The following is a 20620-nucleotide window of genomic DNA, read 5'->3' on the forward strand; positions in this document are numbered from 1 at the left end:
GCACAAGTGATCCCAGCCAGGCTATTGGGACATGTGCATTTTGGGCCTTTTGAGTATGAGAGAAAACTGAATTCAGACACAGTCATTCTTTTAAATAGTGTTTTAGCCTCCCATAAGGTGTTTTGCCGTATTTTGTAACTTTTAATTCGTACACGAGGTTCCCTGTTGCAATCACTTTTAGTCAGTCACACTTGCACACCCTGCAGTTTGCCTCAGTAGGAGGTAATTTCATGTCAACACTTGCATGGTGACTAAGCACCTGTCTTTGGGTTTGTTGGATGTAAACACACAAGGTGTGGCTCCTGCCTAGAAAAAGGCAAGTCTAGATTTATATTTAGCCTTACCTTCCTTGAATATTTGTTTTTTAATTTTCTTATTTAAGGAGGAAGATGTATCCTTCTGCTTCCATGTTAATGCCAAGACAATGCAGTTTTTTAAAACTCCTCTCAGTAGGCTGTGTATCTGATTTACCAGATTCTGCCTTCACATACAAATATCTGACATGTCTCTCTCCAGGAATTACAGAAGTTGCTGAATACTGAATTTAGTTAGGCCAGAAATTCTACTTCTACTTGTCTTTCCCTTACACCTTCACTTGTGATATTGTTCATGCTCATGTATTAACCATTCAAGGTAGGAATATTTCTGAAAATTATTAGACCCACTGGGGGATGTAGGAAGCTGTGAAGTAGACAGTGCAGTGCTCCTGTTGCAAAATAACCTTGTCAGAAATAGCTCTATCCTGAGCATGAATTGCTTGTCAGAAATAGTTTTATCCTAAGCATGAATTGCTAACATCTGGCTTAGAAAGTGTATTTCCACAGCAGGAGCAGATATATGACTGAATCAAGGAAATCTTGTCCAGCCCATCAGCACAATCATTACTGACCATGAGCTGTGATTGCACTGGTTCCATTTTTTTCTATTTAATTTCTGCTTCTATGGATACCCTTCCTTGTTCCTCTCCACAGGCAGACACCCATCAAACGACCTGCACACCAAACAGAGCACGTAGCCCCTACTAACCGGTATTGCTGAAGCACTAAGGCTTATAACACTTCTGGTTCCAAATTACTGTAATTACAGGACAGCCTGTTCTTGTTACATGTATAAAGGTCTAATGATTTTTTTTTCCTCTCAGTATTGCCAAACGCCTGATCCCAGGGATCCTCTGTACCAATTAGCTCCCGGGTGAGTTGGGTGTTGCCTGAAGTGCAGATATGCCCGTGGGCTCCTCTATCAGATGCCCAGTCCTTTGACCGTGTGACACTAATTCCCAGCTCTTCCAAGCACTTCGGCTTTCAACCATTCTGACCACGCCCCTTTTGCGCTACTTATTTTTAGACATGTTTTGCAGCAAACGCCCATTAACTTAGCTGTTAGATTTTCACGACCAAACAACTGTAGATGTAATAATGAGAGACATCTCTGCTCCCTTAGCACATCTCCCTCCTTAGAGTGTTCTGCCGGCCCCAACAGAACGGGGGGCAGCTGTCCCTACCTGTCCGGAGCAGCAGTCTGTGCCTGCGGCCGGGGCCGCCACACTGACACGGCTTTCTGAGGGGGAATGGAGCTCCCACAGCCGGGCCAGCCACACTGACACGGCTTTCTGAGGGGGAATGGAGCTCCCACAGCCGGGCCAGCCACACTGACACGGCTTTCTGAGGGGGAATGGAGCTCCCACAGCCGGGGCCGCCTCACTGACAGGGAACGAACTGCCACAGCCCGGGCCGCCACACTGACACGGCTTTCTGAGAGGGAATGGAGCTCCTACAGCCGGGCTCCCACAGCCGGGGCCACCACACTAGCAGGGAACGAGCTCCTACAGCCGGGGCCGCCACACTGACAGGGCTTTCCGCAGGAGGACCGAGCTCCCACAGCCGGGGCCGAGCGGCGGCCGGCCGGGCCCTCCGCGCTCGGCGGTGACGCGGGTGGGGGCGGGCCCGGCGGGGCGGGCCCGGCGGGGCGGGCGGGCCCTTTTCTGGCCGTGCCGGGCGGCGGGGCCGCACTCCGGCCGGGCCGCAGCAGCCCCGGCGCAGCGGTGGCGGCTCCCGGCCCCGGGGTTATGCGCAGGGGCGATGTTCCTGCCGGCTGGCGCCAGGCTCCTCCCGCGCTCCGGACGGAGCTCCTTCCTCAGCCTCTTCCTGCTGCTGCTGCTGTGTCCCGGTGGCGGGAGCGCGCCGCGCCGCCGGCCCGCGGGGCCGCCCGTGGTGCTGGGTAAGAGCTGGGGGGCGGCGGGGCGGGCGCTGCGGGGCCGGGCTGAGCTGAGCTGAGCTGAGCCCGCCGGCCCCGTTACCCACCCCCGGCGGGGGGGCCCGGGGCGCTGCGGGCTCGGCACGGCCGCGGGGAGCGAGCCCCGCCCGCCGCTGGCACTGCCCGGGCTCCGTGGGCACCGCGGGTGCAGAGCCCGCACCGAGCGGCGGCTCCGCAGCTGCCCCGGCGCTGGTAGCTCGGCTCGGCCCGGCCCGGCAGACGGAGCTCCGGGCTGGGGCTGCCTTGGCCTGGCAGCCGGAGGGGGACAGACAAAGCTCATTTTAATACGCATCGAGCTCATTAAGTAACACCAGAGCATCCCTGCTTAAGTCTTTCCTCTCTAGGAACCTTTCGTGAAGGATGTGGATGGAGGAGTGATTGGGTGGTTCAGCAGTTGAATTACAAAATAAAAAAAAAAAAACAAAAAAAATAGGCGTTTTATCATATGACATGAAAAACGAGTATTTGTTACTGGCCTGTCGTTTCACCTGGTAACACAAAATAATTTGTAATGAATATGCAGATAATATTCGTATGCAAGTTAATAAGTAATACTTGTTAGTTTCTTTTTGTATCCATTGGTAATAAGATGTAAATAAATTTTAAATGTTTCGATAACTTGTCTACTGAAAACTGTAGTTCTTAAGCATTCCAAGAAGCAAGTGCATTTAGTGACAGTAATGTCAGTAGCCAGTCCTGTGAATATATTCAGCATGTTGCATGTTCTTATCTTGATGGTCACAGGGGAAGAAAAACTAAGAAGATGGGAAAAGTGGCATGTTGTTCAGTTTCCATTTCTTGATAGTTATTTAGGCTCTGATGGTGACTTTGTTACTACTGTTACAAACTTGTGACTTATAAGGGCAAACTCTACCAGAGCATATTAAAAAATGTTCTTTTTATCTCAGGGTACAGTGTGTACAAATCCACAGTTCTTAGAAGGTCTCTCTACTGCCTGACAGGCTGTGGTTTGGAAGTAGAAACTGCAGAAGGGTGTCCTAAGAGGCAGGAGTTGAAACAGGAAGAATTCTTTGAATTCTGTCTGAGGAGGCTGGAAACAATCTTTTATGCCATCTTTCCACTCTGTGGTGCTGGATGTAGCAATAGGCCTTGGCACTTGCTCCAGTGCAAGCTTCCTGGTGACAGAGATGTTTTAGTTGCTGATTTTATTGAACTCTATCTGGAAAGGAATCAAAGATTTAAAAGCAACTGGCAGAAAGGGTTACTGACTGTAGAAGTGTGGATTTACTACTGATAGATCTTCTGTAAGTATATATGTTCCCTAAGGATGGTTTTAAGAACTGTGGCTGACCTACATTTCCTGAAGAGACATTCTGGTAAATACTGTGTGGCTGAGCACATGTTCATCCGCAGTGCTTTACAACAGACTCTCTTGCTGTTACAGTGAATTTTCATCAAATGCTGCAGAACTTGTATCTCTGTCTTCTAGTCGGTCTCTGCATTTTAAAATTCCCTGGATTTTTTGTTGCCCAGTTCTCCTCCTTCTTGCACTTGTGGCATGTTAAAATAAGCTTTTTAGGAATTGCTTTGATGAGGATAATGGAAGGGCTTATGAGAATCATTTAGGGAAGCATTCGAAGTGCTGGCTTAACACAGGTGTTTGCGGGAAGGGAGAAAAACCCACATCACCTGGATATGCAAATGAAAACGATTTAGAGCTATAAGTCTGCATTATAGAAGCCTATACAAGCTTGTATAGGAGATGAATATGGAGCCCATACAAGGTAGGAATCCAGAGTTGATCCTCCTGATTTATCAGACTGGCATCCGGACTCCTAACTTCTCATGTAAGTTCATTTTTAAAATAAATTTTTATCTAACTTTGATCAGTTCTCATGATCAAAGCACTCCCTCTTGATTTGTTTGGAGGTTAACATGCCTCAGTAGAAAGGGGAATTAAGTTTGGTCACACTCTGTATGTGACAAGTTGGCCACCTGATCTTAAGGAATAAAGAGAGAAGAAATGCTGTTAAAAGGAATATTGTCAACATAGTGATCACTTCAGAAATGTTTTGGACCGGGGTGGTCACAAGACACAGTGTAGCTTGCTCTCAAACCTTTTGTGTAATGACCCCACTTTGCAGTTGCAATCTGCTCTTACCCAAGTAACAGAGGGCAACTAGAGCAAAATCTTGCAAAAAATGGAGTGTTGCTCATGTGTGGGTAACTTCTGTTCTGCTGCCCAGGTACTGACAAACTGTTGCTTCAGGGAATCTCACACCTGAAAACAGCTGAGCTGCACGAAGACAGCCTTGTAACTCTTGGCCACAGCTGTGATGGCAGCAGCTCGGATTTGGGGAGCCCCCGCTGGCTCAGGTGCAAGGTGGCTCTGTGGAACAGCTGTGCCAGTCTAACAGCTCATTAGTGCTCACCCAGCTTTCCTTGTACCTGTTTGCTGGCCACTTCGTGCAGTCCTTTGTCTTGCTAAAGCATGAGGAAATAACCTGATGAGGAAGAAGTGATTAATTTTGTAGTTGAATTACTTTAATGGAGGAGCTGGCACAAGGAATGTGGAGAATGGCACCACATGGCTTGGGTTAGGTTGCTTTTAAGCTGGTCTGTGCATACTGGAGGTTCCTTAGGAGCAGGAGCTGCTCTGCCTGGAGCTGGTGTTCATTCATACCAAGGGAGCAACACCAGGGACCAAGTGCCATAGGTAGTAACTGACAGCAAAATACTGCAATGCAATTGCTTGGTTTTCTCTGAGATGTAAATAAAAAAGTATTGAAGTATATTTACACAATAGTGACATTAGAGAAGAAGAAGCAGGTGAAAGTCAAAACCTTATTAGAGCCTGCTTGAAGACCTGATATAAGACCCAATTCTCATTAAAACCTAAGGTGATTGTCTCAGATTCCTTTCCCAAGTGTTTTGGGGGAAAAGGGGACTAATTATGGTCCCGACATGCTTTTATGCCTTTTTTAAAGTGTTTTCTATTTAGCCAGGATGATGTAATCATACAGAAAAATCTTCTTTAAGAACCAAAATAACTCACTGAATGCTTCTGTTCTACTAAAAATGTATCTTACATATATTCTGTGCAATCACTTCTGCATATCTGCTTTTATTTAGATGAACTGTAATTTTTTACCCTTCTCTTATCAGTTTGGTGATGTTCAACAGGCTTGTCTTTAATGCTAGTTTCAAGTAGTTTTTGTGGCTGTTCTTCATTCTCTGATACAGTCCATCAATAATCACTGCATACTATCTCGTGTCTTGGACATTTTTGGAGCTGGTAACCCATCCTTATAAGATCAGTGTCAGATGCACTGAACTCTTTACCTTTTACAGCTGACTCAACACAATAACTATATCAATGTTCTGATACCTTCTGCAAACAATTTGTTAGGTACTTGGCTAAAGTTTTCTAGAAAGACACCTAAATGAAGTTTGTTAATAATTGATTTACATGCAAAGGAGCCGTGCCTGTGAATTCCTGCTGACTGCTAATTGAGCTGTGTATGTTTGTATGGTCAGCTGGCTAGATGTCAGGAGTGATTTAAATGTTTATGCCTCATGTGATCCAAGGTATCTGGAAGTATCATGTGAGACGTTGTTTGCTTTCTTGTTCCTAATTTTAAACAAGGCCTTTTCTGTGGCAGTCTATGGAGTCTAGAGCTGCTTCAAGACATTCTCAGAGACCTGTAGTCAGAGTTTAAAATTAGTTTTCCTGGGAAGTTGCTTTATTTTGCAGGAAGACTAATTTATAGAACCAAAGAGACAACAGTTATTTGAGGAAATAATACTGGTTAAAAAGTTAAAATAGTTGATAAATACCCAAAGGCATTTGCATTTCAGATAAAAGCAATAAAAAAGTACCAACTGCTGGCCCTCTTTTTTTCTTTTTCCCCTGCATGAAAAAATATCCTGGCTCCCCACCCTGTTATTAAATAGATGCCTTTTTTTTTCCTAAGGATCCTCATATTTGGACATTTTTTGGATGATCTTTTTTCTTTGTTATCTGAGCGGTCTTAAGGCAAGTCACTTTTAGGGTGCAATTTGCTTCTTGTCTCTTGGTGGGAACTGTGAATCTGTCATTAAGACTTAAGGATAGTGATAGGCGGAGTAGGAATGTGTCCTAAAGCTAATTACTGCAATTCACAGTCTATTACCTCTCTTAAACTCTAATGATATTTCTAAATGTGCTTTTCTTTACAGTTTAATCATATAAAAACACATCCCAGAGGGAGATCTACTAGTTTTGTCAGGCCATATGAGACCAAAAAATTAGCCAAGGATACTATGAATATTGGAAGTAAATTTGGCTTACTGATTATTAGAGTGAGTTTTGTTGGGATTAGCATGTTTGTGAAAAAGGAGGATGTTCTAGAACTGATAGAACACAAAATCTTATGGAAACACATTTTTCTGCTGAATAAGAAATCTAATTTTTCCAAATGTTGCAGTTCTGAAATCGACAGAGGAATTACACAGCTGCAAATCAGGGAAGCAAGGCACTGCTGAAGATCTTGTCTTGGACATGCGGTCTTAACTAGTGCTGATGTGTTTTGCAGAACTTCATGAACAAGTTATTTTGGGGTCAGTCTGCAGACTTTAAAAAGAACTTTTAGAACTTTAAAGAACTTTCTTTAATATTTCCAGCAAAAAGGTTTAGGAACTGCAGATATTGGTAGATGAGAGGAGTAGAAAAATTGCATACAGATTACTCTGCCTGCAGGTCCATCCTCTGTATGGCCTGAAAGCAAAGGAAACATGTTTTTCTACTGCTTTCAAATTCCGCCATAGAAAATTTAGAAAGCTATGTCCTTAACCTACAGAATTAATCTTCAGTGTGATATTTTTTAACCTGTTACTTATAAAAAACCACTAAGTAGTTCTCCAGCCAAAATGTAAATCATTAACACTGTTAAACTGGTTGGGTTGAAGGCTGAAGAGCTTGCATGTTTTTTTCCATAATCTCAAAATCAAAATTTTGTATTTTGTTTCCTATAGGTTCATCACAAAGCATCTTCAGTTTGCAAAGTAGACTTTAGAAAACAAAAGAGCCCTAAGGTGTGAGTGATAGTGATTAGCAACTTCACTGTTAATATGGAAATGTAAACATGACAAAAACATTTTTGTTAGTCCCTGCTTTACAAACAAACAGGCATCATACCTGTACATCAGAATTTATTTTTAGCTACGGTATTTGTCTTTGCACAGGTAGAACTTGTCCTTTATCTTCTGTTTAGAATTGAAAAAATTGCCATTTTTCATCTTGTTTCTTATCATCCCTTGAGTAACATCAGTATGTCATGTTTTGCATCTTGTGTCCTGAATTGGACACAGGAGCAGAGCCTCTATCATCCAGAAGCTTGAAGATAAAATTTCTTAACTAAATGAAAGTTGCAGTTAATCTGAGATCATTCTATTAAATCCAAGTGAGATTTTGTACAGTTTCCTTCTTTCAGTGCTTTGTTGATAGATGTATCTTGATTATAATCTGAAACTTCTTCCGCTGTGAGTTTTCCCTGCTCTGAGCAGGAGTACTTGTGATTGATTGAGTGCAGTTTGGAAACCTCAGCAAGTTCTCCAAACTCTAATACCCCAGGTGTTTGTCTAAGTCTTTGAAGGGTGTCTTTGCTGGAAGAACTTTATTTTTACCCAAGGAAGTGAGATTTTAGGCTAGAACAAAATGTCACCCTTCTTTGTTTTGCATTGAAACTGAAGACAAAATCAACCTGTTCTGTCCTTGGCAGGTCTGCTGCCGAAACTGGCCAGTCATGAAAGATTGATATAAATAGAATTACGTTCTGTTCCCTTTCCAATTAAAAGCACTGATAGGGCAGAGGCACGAGACTGGAACAAGTTGTTGCCGTAGTTTTCTAAGCAATTCCTCAGTAGGATTCTGTGAGGTTACAAGACTGAACTTCAGTAAACTCTTTCTAAGGTGTGATGCAATGCTGAAATCTCCCTTACTATGCTTTCCAGTATATCAGAGTCCTTGAAATATGACCTAAAATAAACCGTGGTCAGCTACTGGGCCTTTTAACATTTCACTTAAGGTGACAAAAATAAAGCTCCTAAAAACCTAATGAGAAAGTAGAGGTAGTTAATAAAGAAATCCTGAGGTACATCTCATGGTAGAGCAAAACCTGCTGTGGTTGGAGGTTGTAAGAATGTGGTTATCTGAAGTTTTGGCCTTTTTCAGTTCTGCAATAACTTTTTTTCTAAAAGCACATCTGGTTTTCTGGTTAAATTAGGCATTCTGCTAAATGGTATTCTCTCTTTCCTTAAACCATTGCTAAGTACCAGTGTATTATAGAACTCAAACTGATTTGATTGCACAGTTTACTGGAGGATAGGGGGAACAAATGTGTGGGTAGACCTGCATTAAAAAACTTCAAAACTAAACATTGATATGCACACCCTAAAAAGGGGGCTTTGTGGACTCCTGAAAGGAGTGGAGGGAACCTTTAAGAAGTGCCTAACTTCTAATTTTTTCTAATACAGAGAAACTTTTCAGTTACTGAAATGCTTTTCTCTTTCTGGTTCTTGAGGAAAAAATGCTAAGCATAACAATGTAAGAAGTTTCTCTGAAAACTTTGTGCTGAAAATTGTTAATGTTTGGTTAAGACTAATTCCAATTTGGGAAAGCATTCATGCTTCCATCTAGGGTTTAAAAAATAATGAAGAATAAACCTTAGTCAAAGGAATACTGACATTTAGTATATGCCTTAAGAAGGTGCAAATAGCCAAGACCCTTTCCACCAAGTCTTACTCAGGTAAGGTATCCAAAGAAAAAAAGGTAACTGTTGTTGCCAAAACCTGAATGTAAAAGAGATAAAACTGCATTTTTACATTGTTAGCCAACCGTGTCTTGTGTTGTAAAAGTCTGGTCTTATGTGAAGAAGGGAAGATAAGTAATATAAATCAATCTTTTACTTTTTACATTTCTAATGTCAAATTGATAGTTTGCAGGCAGCCATTTAAAGAGAAGAAAATGGTGTAGTTGTGGTGCTCTGGAAAAAAAGTTCTTACAGAAAGATTCAGTCTGTATTTGGAAACCCAGATCAGTTTGATGATGTCCTACACAATCTTTTTTTTTCATACCTATGGCCTTACATGCTCCTTTATAATTTGCTCTTTGAAGTTAGGAGCTGTTCATCCAGAATCATTCTACATGTTGGTTTCTCAGGTAATGAGGTTTGAAAGTATATAAATATTTTCAGTGGAAAATGTATATGTAGAACCTTCTTATGTAGTATTTGTTCGCCAATTACAAAACCTGATGGTGTCTGGGTGCAGTGGTCATGCACATAAGGGCTACAGTATTTAGCTGTGTATACTGCAATAGAAAATGTTATATGCTTTAATTAACTGTCTCCTTTTTACATCTCTCTCTCTTTATATTTTTCAGTTCCAGGGGACTTAGGTAATCAGTTGGAAGCAAAGTTAGATAAGCCATCAGTGGTGCACTATCTCTGCTCTAAGAAGACAGACAGTTATTTTACACTCTGGCTGAATCTAGAATTGCTTCTGCCTGTCATCATTGACTGCTGGATTGATAATATCAGGTAAGAGCAGAAATGTTGCTCTTTGCAGTTCCATCCTTTCCATAGGTTGACATGCAGAATGGCTGCCTTTAAATTACTTTTCTGATTCAAGAGCAGTGAAAGGAATGACTTGGAATTCTGCTGGGTAGGCTAACAGGATGGGTCTGAGGATGCAGCTCTGTTTCATCTCAAGTGGCTGTAATTGCTGATGAGGAGCAGAGGCTCTCTTAATTTCTTCCCCTTTCTCTTCTACCAGTGACTCAGTGTAGGTTTGAGCACTTGTTAGACTCCTCTATGGCCCTTATCTCAAGGAGGAGGTTTTCTTCTCTTTTTTTTTTTTTTGCCAAGCAATAGGACAAGAGGAAATGGGCAGAAATTGATGCACAGGAAGTTCCAGCTGAAATATTTAGGTTTTAAGAATTGCCTAATTTAAAGCTTTCATGTTATTTCCAATCTGTTTTCATTAGTGTTCCTGTAAAATAATATATGTATGAAAACAAGAAATAATTAGCTGGTGCAATTAAAAACTATTGTGTCGGCATTTTGCTCTTTTATGAATGTACTGAGCTGTTGTAAAGTAATCTGCTTTGTCTTGCCCTGTGCCTTATGGGTTAGAGATTTTTGTTAAGAGATTTGTGCATCAGTGTAGATTCTTAGACTCCATCTAGGGGCAAAAACTTGCATTCAGAAATGGCAATTGTATTGATATGGTACTAAAAACAAACCAACCCCCAACTGTAATAACAGGGATGATTAAAGAAATAAACTCCTGACTCAATGCTCCAGATTCCTCACATCCTAAATTGATTTGAAAAGTATTTACACAACACTCAATACCTCAATGTGTTTACTGAGGTGCTAGTTGTCATTAGTCAGGAAATAAAGTATTCCCTTATGCTGGTATGGATGTTTCTAGTTAAATAGAAATTAATTATTTTTAGGTAGGTTAATATTTTTGATGTCTGATTTAATAGGTATTTTCTGTCCTAGTGCCACATTCCTATGCTCTTCATAAGTATTTCCATTTTGTGGCTCAATGCAAAGTCAAATGGTGTAGAACTATATAAAGAAGCTGATATTTTAAAGATGAAGTTCAGTTGCACTTCCATATGCTCAGTTTTACAGAGACAAAAAGTTTTAGATTCTGCACCATGAAGCATTGAAGTGTAATTAAAGTAATTGTTTGCACTGTATAATCTCTTAGCCATGAGAGTACTCTGATCATGTCTGCTTGGGTTGGGTTTTTTCCTCCTTCTGAGTTACAGCACTTAAAGTTCTTGTACTGCACTCAGAATGTAAGACCCAGTGTAATTGAGGGTTGTCATGTGGCAATAAAACATGGTTCATGGCTTTTTTCATTGTTTTCCTTCCCCTCCTCCCCAGGCTGGTATATAATCGAACAAGTAAGATCACAAAACCACCAGATGGGGTGGATATCAGAGTGCCCGGCTTTGGGCAGACGTTTTCCTTGGAATTTCTTGACCCAAGTAAAAGGAGTGTTGGTATGTACAAGCTGTGTCTGGAGTGCTTTGTCACTTGCAGGGTTTTTCTCGTTTGTCTTTATGCAACAAGCTCCTGAAATGTGATTTCAAATCACTTGGCTTTTAAGAGTTTTCATTGCATTGTATTGTTTCATTTGCTGCGTGGCCTGACAGATTGAGACAAGAAGATTCCATGGTATTTAGTCAAATCTAAGTTTGGTGGATGAAATCTGAGTAGGCATATTGAGGACAGATGTTTTCTGAAAATGAGATGGGTTGAGTAGAAAATTCTGTGACAGAAGCTTGACAAGCAAAACTGAAATAAAAGCATGAGTTCTGAGTAAGCTGTTCTTTGGGTTAATTGGATTGGGAGATATGGTACCACAATGTGTAGCTCCTTGTATTTTGCTGGTGTCAGAATAATTATATAATTGCATTTGTGCTGCAAAAGATTTCTGTATTCATGTGTTGGCAGGTTTTTTGTTTGATGCTTTTGTAGAAGTCATGTTTCAGAAAACTCTGAGTTTGATAAGCTTTTGTGAGTTGTTCACTGTGGCTGAAGACTGGAGGAGTTGAATAGTCAGTAATGGACTGAGCTGACTGAGCTTCACAAGCTGCATAGCATGGATCTGTTCTTTGAGGGCAGTGATGTGCTTAATGATCTGCACTAGGTCACTCTTACACCATGATTCAATTCTCCACTTGAGGGACAGTATGATAAACATTCAAGACTAACAAATGAGGTTCTGCTCAAAATTTAAACATGGCTCTCATGTTCAGTAGATTGTTCTGATGCATTTAGTCATGGTAATACTTAAATCCCACATGTCAAACCTTGTATTAAATAACATCTTTCAATATTCAGTCTGCAGCTATTTCCCTTTGTGCTATTACAGCTTTATCTTCAATTACTTAAGTCTTAGTCCACTACCCCAGAGATAAAAAAAGTTTTGGGGTAGTTTCTGGAGTTCTGCCCTAGGTTATATAATAAGCATTTGTTTCCAAGAAAAAATGTTGAAGTCCAGGCCAACTGTTACTCCCTACCTGTTGTCAATTTGTAATCAACAAAAGCTATGACTCTGAAAACCCCTCAGAAATTATTATCTTGCAGTTCAAGGGTAAACTTTCCTCTGCTGAGTAAAATTTATCCACTTTGTGTATGCTACATTTGGCTGCCAAAAGGTTTGAGAGGTCAGCCATCTAGTAAGTTTTAGTGGTGGTATTCTCTCGATTTTGGGGGATAGTGAGCATAACTCATTTTGTTTAATATGCATGCAGCTTTCTAGATTGCTAAAGGCAAACTGCAGGTTTAGTGCGTACATATGGTGTCACAGATACTGCCTCTGGAACATGTTTTGCAGTAGTGGCTGTCAGCTGCTTCTCACACTAACCTTGTTACTCTTCTGTTTCTCTTATCTGATATTTACAGGAAGTTACTTTTATATGTTGGTGCAGAGTTTAGTAGATTGGGGCTACAAACGTGATGAAGATGTAAGAGGAGCACCTTATGACTGGAGAAAGGCACCAAGTAAATAATATAATATCTCCTAGCCAGCAAATAATGTATTGAATCACTTCTCCCATCCTTCACAATCTAAAAACTTAATTTTGTTTAGTTCTCAGGACCAGGGTACTCCTGGATACAAATTCAAGCTCAGTGTCGTGGCTTTTTTTTTTTTTTCTTCTTTAAACAACTTGCTACTTAAAATTTGCTGAAAACCAGAACAAAACAACAGAAAAAACCCATTTCAGCAAAGTATGAAAAACCCCCAACCCTCCCATTCAATATTGAAATTTCTAAGGTCTGCATTATTAATTCTGCAGACAGTTCAACACCATTATTTAAAAGCTTGTTTTTAAAGCTCAGCATTCCCAATTAAGAACTCTCACTGTGTAATGTGTGTATTTTAGATGAGAATGAAGACTATTTTGTGGCGCTTCGCAAGATGATCGAGTTGCTGTACGAGCAGTATGGGAGCCCTGTTGTGCTGATTGCCCACAGCATGGGGAACATGTACACCCTCTACTTCCTGAACCACCAGCCCCAGGATTGGAAGGACAAGTACATCAAGGATTATGTGTCATTAGGTGCTCCGTGGGGCGGAGTGGCCAAAACTCTGCGTGTGCTGGCCTCAGGTGGGTAATTTGAGGCTTTACCCTGTGCTGTGTGTAGTGCACAGTGCTAACGAGGCTGTGGACTGTGGGACTGCAGGATGAGAGTTTAAGGTACCATGAAGGGAAAAATAATTTTTTATAAGCAATAACAACTAGGTGTTTCAAGCCCTGCAACCCAACTGTTATCTTTCATGCTTGTGGGGGTGGACTGAGATTTCCCACATCCTTTAACCAGGAGCTTTCTCCCTTCTTGACCTCTCCTGACCCTTTTCAGCAGATTGTTGTGTTGTCTGCTGTTTGGCCTGATGCCTTCCCTTTCTGTCTCTTCTGCCACCAGCCAGATTGATCTCTGTTCAGTACTGCAAAGCTACCAAGGACTCCAGAACATTCAGCAGTTTCCTTTGATTAAAGATCACACAGCTGCTTGAGGTTAACGTTAAAGGAAATTTGTAGAGATGGTGGGGAACTTGTGTTCAGTGTTAATGTCAGGTGAAAACTGTAACTCTGCAGATTAGGAAAGTGAATCTTTGAGGTCTTGGGTTTAGCACACTGGATATGCCAGAGACTAAAACCAAAAAAATTGAATAAAGCAGCATAATGTATTTCACTAAGTAACTGAAAATGACTGATGGAAAATGTTCACTTACCCATCATGTGATAACATAATTGCATCATGTGCTTTGACATTTAGTTCTCAATGTTTCTGGCTTGGTTTTGTAGCTTGTTTCTGACTTGTTAGCTTTGGATATCCACTGTCTTCGTCCTAATCAAAGCTGACATCAAAAATTGGACTTCATCAAAATGCAAAACACACAGCAAGAGTCAGCCATGCATGGACAGAGCAAAGAATACTTTGCTTAGCAAAGGCATTTGATTCTGAACAGTAGTGCACTACTCCATTACTAATTAGAAAACTTGACTCCATACAAACATCCAATTTACACATTGTTAAAGCTGTTGAAATGTCACTGTAAAAATTTAATTCCCTTTTCCCACAGACTTTGTCTGACATGCTTGATACAGAAATGGCAAGAAGTGAAGAATGTTATCACCCTCATAAAATTACACTGTTATATTTCATAGTCCCTTATCTCTGTTGGATTAAACTTTTCTGCTTCATACCTTGTCTACACTTTATAATGCATCTCAAGCAAAGGGGCTAATTCTACTAATGCATAATGAATAGCTGAATTTCTACTAAAATATAGTCAGTCATATTTTAATCTGTGTATCTGTTGTACTAAACTTCTATGTTTTGGAGCAGAAACTTAAGAACCATGTGGGAAAATTACATGGGCATACATAATATCAGAATGTACAGGTTTAAGCTGTTTCTGTCTCAAATATCTGTAGTAAAGCACCACCATCAGCCCTTGGACTGCATTAGTCCATTTAAGAGTTTCTAAAATTATTAGGGTTAGTATGCTGAAGAATTGTAGCTTTAAAGGAAAATACTGCATTTCAGCAGGAAAGACAAGGCACTCTATGAATGCATTCTTTCTGCTCCCATTCCTGTTTATAATATGTGATGCCAGGAACTTCATGTCAAATCCAGCTGTGTTATCAAAGTGGTAAACAGTACACAGGTGGAATTGTTTTCTGGAAATTTCTGTGATACTTTCAGCTACTTGTACATGAGCTTTGCTGTATCCCACTATAGTGGGCAAAGACACAAAGCTCACAGTGGTTTGTTTCTATTTTTAATGTGTTGAAAAGTTGAAATATTAGCAGTGTCTTCCTTACACCTAAGGTTTTGATGTGTCTGCTGACTTAAATGTGATGTTGGCCATCGTGTACTTCTTCAATTACAAGAAAAGTAAAGGATTTGAGAAGCACTTTGTGAGAGTTCTGTAAGAGAAGGCTGGGATAGTCAGGTTCTGTGTTTGATTATTCTGCTGGAAATAAATCTTGTGCACATTCTTTTCATTGTTCAGTTCAGAACTTGGGCTTTCTTTGCTGAAAGCTGCCAAGCAGTGTTCAGTAATGTAGCAGTGAGAGTGCACAGTGAAGTTGTTACACCACACAGTATCATGAGACCCATTTTTCAGGACCTTTGTGATTCTTGCTGTGCATTTGAATTTCCTTTATCTCTTTCAGACTAGCAATGTCTCCATATAGTCCTCCTAAAGATGGCATTACTGTGCTTTGTTTCTCCTTGCTGAAGCAATAGTGCCACCCCATGGAATTGAAATACCACCCAAGTATATTTTTCTTTGAAGAGTGGTTTCAGTTGCAGCATTTCAATTTTTATGGCATGGTTGACCTGGACCACTACATGCTGTAACCGCCTGGATCTAATAATGGAAAATAAAATTCAAAGTTCAGCTGACAAAAGAATTGAGATGTGACATCCACTGTGATAATGAAAAAAAAAAGGAATATAAATTTATGTTTGTCTCAGGGTTTTTTTTTTTTTAAGTAATCACTGTAATTAGTAAGCAGCTTTTGATTTTGTGAAGATGGAAGAACAATTGTTAAAATATGCAGAAAGGTGCATATAAATTATCCTTTAATAATGTGTTAGTTTAAGCCATTTGTTTCAGTCATTCATCAACTCATATTTAAATCTTGGAAGTTATTAAAAGTCAGTTTGCAGAAGTTAATTTACGAGACAATCATAAATGAGGAAAAACTTTTCAAATTGTCACTGTAAGCCAGGGGAACAAACTTGTTCATGTTATCACCATGAGTGCTAGTAATTGTTACTGATTAAGATTGATGTCTTGCTTTCTGGATAATGAAATTCTACTTTTTTTCCCTAAGGTGACAACAACAGAATCCCTGTTATCAGTTCCCTCAAGATCAGAGACCAGCAGAGATCAGCAGTTTCCACGAGTTGGATGCTGCCCTACAACTACACGTGGCCTCCAGACAAGGTGTTTGTGAGCACCCCCACAGCCAACTACACACTGAGGGATTACTGGAAGTTCTACAGGGACATTAACTTCGAGGATGGCTGGCTGATGAGGCAGGACACGGAGCCCCTGGTGTACGCCATGACCCCGCCCGGCGTGCGCATCCACTGCCTCTACGGCACGGGCGTGGAAACCCCCGACTCCTTCCACTACGAGAGCTTCCCTGACAGGGAGCCCAAGATCTTCTACAGCGATGGGGATGGTACAGTGAACTTACAGAGTGCCTTGCAGTGTAGAAAGTGGGTGCACAGGCAAGAACAGGAAGTGGTGATGCTTGAGCTTGCAGGAAATGAGCACATTCAAATGCTGTCCAATGAAACCACGATCTCCTATGTGAAAAAGCTGCTCTTTGAGTTGTGATAACCTTGTGTTGATAGTTATTTTCCTCACCTGTGATGCCTTCCCTTAAATATGGGGAAATGCCTTTTAATCCCTTGATACTTAGATATTTGAATTATTTATTTTGCTTTTTTAAAAGGTTGTTTTCAAGTTGCTTGGTATTCTAAATGATTGTTTGTCTCTGATTTGTGTTCATGATGTTTCATAATATTTTCACATTCTGAAAATTTTGTCAAATATGCATTTTGGTGCCTCTGGTGTTGTGTCCAATGGTCATACAGACTTTCATTTGGAGACTGTGCAGCCCCTTGCACATACCACATGGAGTTATAGATCCCAGAGTTCCTTTGTGTGGTCTTTGCAGTTTTGGAGTGGAAGGCTAGGAAGGATGGCAATTTTGGATGCCCAAGGGAATGGTATTAACAATTTGGCAAACACAGTAAGCATTTTATAAGGTCTTGCATATTCTGATCCACAGTTCCCAGTGGATTAGTTTGTAAATGTGCATATCTACTAGGGAAAATAGGGAAGAGGTCTGCCTGGAACTGTCCTACCATTGTAATCCAGACTTTTATTTATTACAGCCTGTGGGGGGGAAAGAAAGATGTGTGAATTACTCAAAGCTTCTTTATTAGGTGCCCTACTGGGTTATTTTAGAAAGAGGAAATGGTTTGCTCATCAACTTCTAGAATCCCTGATCACATACAGTCTGGAGTCTGAGGAGTTCTCAGCCTGTGCTTTATTTCTCAGTGAGGGAATGAAGCTAAACTGTGGTTGGTGCTTGTAATAACTTGGAGCAGTGTGGAGTAGCACACCAATCAAAGCTAATTGAATACTGGCAATCTCTAAGGTATAGAATTGCATTTCTGGGTGGAAAACAACCTCCTGTGGTGGAAATGATAATGGATGGTAGGCAGTATTTAAAGAAAAGTGAACTTCTGAAATAGAGTGGGGAATGAAAACCAGTATGGAGTATACACCTTGTTCTCAGTCAAATACTTTGGCTCTGATCCAGTTATCTGACTAAGCAGTGACTGGATCAACATTGCATTCCACTGAAAAGAAATTTTTTGCTTTAGGACTAAAAGTAATTTCCCATAGATTACAAGTTTCATTTTTGCTGTTTGAAGAAGCTGGGACATGTGGGTCCTTAAGTGTTTCTATAAACTGCTGAACACGCAGTTCTGTAATTTCCTACAGTGTTGTTCTACTCAATGTTAAAATAGTTATTTCAACTCTGACCTCCACAGAAGTTCAGGTCTAAAGGCCATCATATCTACCATCCCTGATTACAGATGTCCTGTTGGAGAAATAGTTATACTCAAAAATTTTCTCTTGCTTGCTTTAAAACAAATCACCCAGTTAGACCGCACTTAGTTTTCTAAAAACACAGCTTGGAATGCTTTCAAAATGCTAGGTTCTCCAAGAAAAATATTTTAAGATTTGCAGAAACTCATCAAACTATTAAGGATTTGTTACTTAAGAAACTGAATTTGTCTAAAGGCTAAAGTTTTAACTATTTTGGTAGCATGCCTAAAATGTTTTCTGCCACTGGACATATCAATAAGATCTGTTGAACTGATGGGCTTGAACTCTTGCTATTGTAGAATGGAATCAGGAGGTAGTTTTAAGACTTTAGTTTTAATTCAGAAATCTTTTGTTTATTCAAAACAATTAGAACAACTAGAGTCATCACCAAGCTGATTATCTTACTAGGTTTTAACTTCCTTATGTAGCTTTGTTTCCCCCTCTGCATTTTTGCCTAGTGCTTATGTTGAGGGAGTGTAGACGTTTTCCTGATTTTTAAAATGGATCATTAATCTTGTCCTCACTTGTCCAGGACCCTATAGTCCAGCAGCAATATTGCCTAGACTTTTCCAGAGTAAGTACTGACTTGTCCACAGCCTTTGCAATGTGTAACTGCTGAGATTGAAAAAAAAAACCAAAAAAAAACCCAACAAAAACCCCCCCAACCAGTCAACTTAAACAATCAATCCCCACAAAAGAAGAAGTCCTACAACAACAAGGAGGGAGAAAAAAGCCAACTTGACCCCTCCTTCAAAAAATCCCCACAGAAATTGCCCTTTAGCCAAGTGATCTATTTTATGCAGGGCTTGTCAGCTGGATAAGCTTCAGGCTTGTGTTCCAAGACTGCTCAAAGATGATAAAGCTCTTCCTTGGTCTGACTCAATTTTTGAATAAATGGCTATCTGAATAAATTACAGAAAACATATAATCACGATCTGTGTTTCTTGCTGAAGGAGAATGCCTGTTAATAAGCACTGGATTGAGTGGAGCTGGAGGCTCTATTGCAGGATACCAACATAGACATCAAGGGCTGAAAAATGAGAAAACAATGTAGGTAAACAATTCTTAACCTGATCTGGAGAATGTCTGTAAGATTCATTTGGATCCTTACCCATTAATCAATAGCATTTTCAGTCTCCTAGCAAGAATTTAGCTGCAGGGTTTTTTGTGATTTGAAGTTCCAAAATACATTATTCAAGAAATGCTTGGGCTCTTTTCTTTAGTACTTTTTAAATACACTTTTTGTGACCCAAAAGAAGAAAAAAGCACAACTTTTTTATTATTTTCTAATTTTGGCAACCTAGTACAGTTTCTGAGATTAGTTGGCTGTATCTTTTAAACGGAAGATTTCTATACCAGTTTTCTGTTACTAGACAAGCCTTGTGGTAGTTAATGTGGTAAATGAAGCTGAAGGTTTTTTGAGGCTTTTATTTGTTTGTTCTGTTGTTTGTCACTATAAAGCCTTGTTGTACTGTTGAAAAGAAATGTGTGTACCTGAGTCCTAAGTACTGTGTAAGAGCAAGCACAGCACCTCTGATGTTCTTTGATTGCTTGTGGTGCATCTGCAGGCTGGAGTTTTATGTCCAGAAAGTGTGGGGTCGTTTTTCCCCCTTCCAAATGATAATCAGCCCTTTCATTTGCAGTTTCTTGTATGTTAGGATGCAGTTCTCACTGAGAAGTGAATGCATTATTCCAGTTGCTGAAGTGGAAGCCCTGCACTGTGTGAGGAGTGGCTGCTCTCTGAGCAGATCCTCTGCAGGGGCAGCACTGAGCACTGCTGTCAGACCTGCTGCAGCCACGGGCTCTGAGCTGTCTCCATTCCTGTGGGGAGGGAGGTCTGAAAAATATATTTTGTGAGAATGTGGCACTTTGATAAGAGGATTAACTCAGGTGCTTTGCCACACTGCACAGCTGAAGTGTCTGAATTCACTAATGTACCTTTGTTATACCTAAAGCATTAATTATGTGTCTCTTTCCATAATTTTTACTTAGTTTTATTCTTCCAGGATATTTTCAGAAACCAAAACTAGTCTTGAGGACCAAATGTGTTTCTTATTTTTGGCAACTTGTATAGACAATGCTGAAGAAGCTTTCAGCTGTCATTGTAGTACTTCTGAAAAGGTTCAGAGTCACTATGTGATTTGTACAAAAGCAGAAAGCTTCACTAACTAGCAATAATTGCAAAGGACTTGCAGACCAAAGGAAGGAATGTTTGGTATTAAGGTAATTCTTGGAGCACAGTGTGTTCAAGGCCCTCTTAAATTCAGGGAATGTTTGGCAGTGACTTTGCTGCTCTACACTAACCAGTATTTTGTACAGAACATATTCTGAGGCCTGGCATTTTATATGTTCTTGTGTATGAATGTGTTCAATAGATTTTGAATATTTTATTGTCAAATTTGATAATATAATAAAGTTGATCTAATACTGATTGTCTCCTGTTGTGAATAATGTGCTGTCTCAGTTCTCAGAGGAAATGAAAACTTGGTGCTGTTTTTCTTCTCTAGAGATGATTGGTGGCTCTCACAGTAATTCTTTCTTATGCACCTACTGTCTTGTGGTACATTTGGAGTTCACTGTTAATTGTTCTTGAATTTAGGGAGGTGTGGGATTGAGTCTACTCAATTTCTTTTTGCTTGCATCTTGCTTGTCTTGTGTTAAAAAAAGTTCTCAGGTTGCCTTATAGTTCTGC

General features: G+C 40.4%; 1 protein-coding gene across 1 annotated transcript; it reads left to right on the forward strand.

Annotated features, from left to right (window-relative positions):
* The first annotated feature begins 2000 nt into the window (after positions 1-2000).
* PLA2G15 (phospholipase A2 group XV) lies at positions 2001-20364 on the forward strand. The gene is made up of 6 exons (XM_058813317.1): positions 2001-2217; positions 9635-9791; positions 11154-11272; positions 12681-12779; positions 13163-13387; positions 16130-20364. The coding sequence occupies exons 1-6, from the start codon at positions 2079-2081 to the stop codon at positions 16639-16641; spliced, it is 1251 nt and encodes a 416-aa protein (XP_058669300.1). The 5' UTR covers positions 2001-2078; the 3' UTR covers positions 16642-20364.
* Positions 20365-20620: the final 256 nt, after the last annotated feature.

This window comes from Ammospiza caudacuta, chromosome 13 (assembly GCF_027887145.1).
Source record: "Ammospiza caudacuta isolate bAmmCau1 chromosome 13, bAmmCau1.pri, whole genome shotgun sequence".
In the NCBI taxonomy this organism is placed as follows: Eukaryota; Metazoa; Chordata; class Aves; order Passeriformes; family Passerellidae; genus Ammospiza; species Ammospiza caudacuta.

Bases quoted from the DNA above. Each gene is read 5' to 3' on its own strand.
- PLA2G15 (XM_058813317.1), top strand. From the start codon at position 2,079: ATGTTCCTGCCGGCTGGCGCCAGGCTCCTCCCGCGCTCCGGACGGAGC. The intron at 9,792-11,153 runs GTAAGAGCAGAA...CCTCCTCCCCAG, and splicing joins TGCTGGATTGATAATATCAG to GCTGGTATATAATCGAACAA. The intron at 12,780-13,162 runs GTAAATAATATA...TGTGTATTTTAG, and splicing joins TGACTGGAGAAAGGCACCAA to ATGAGAATGAAGACTATTTT.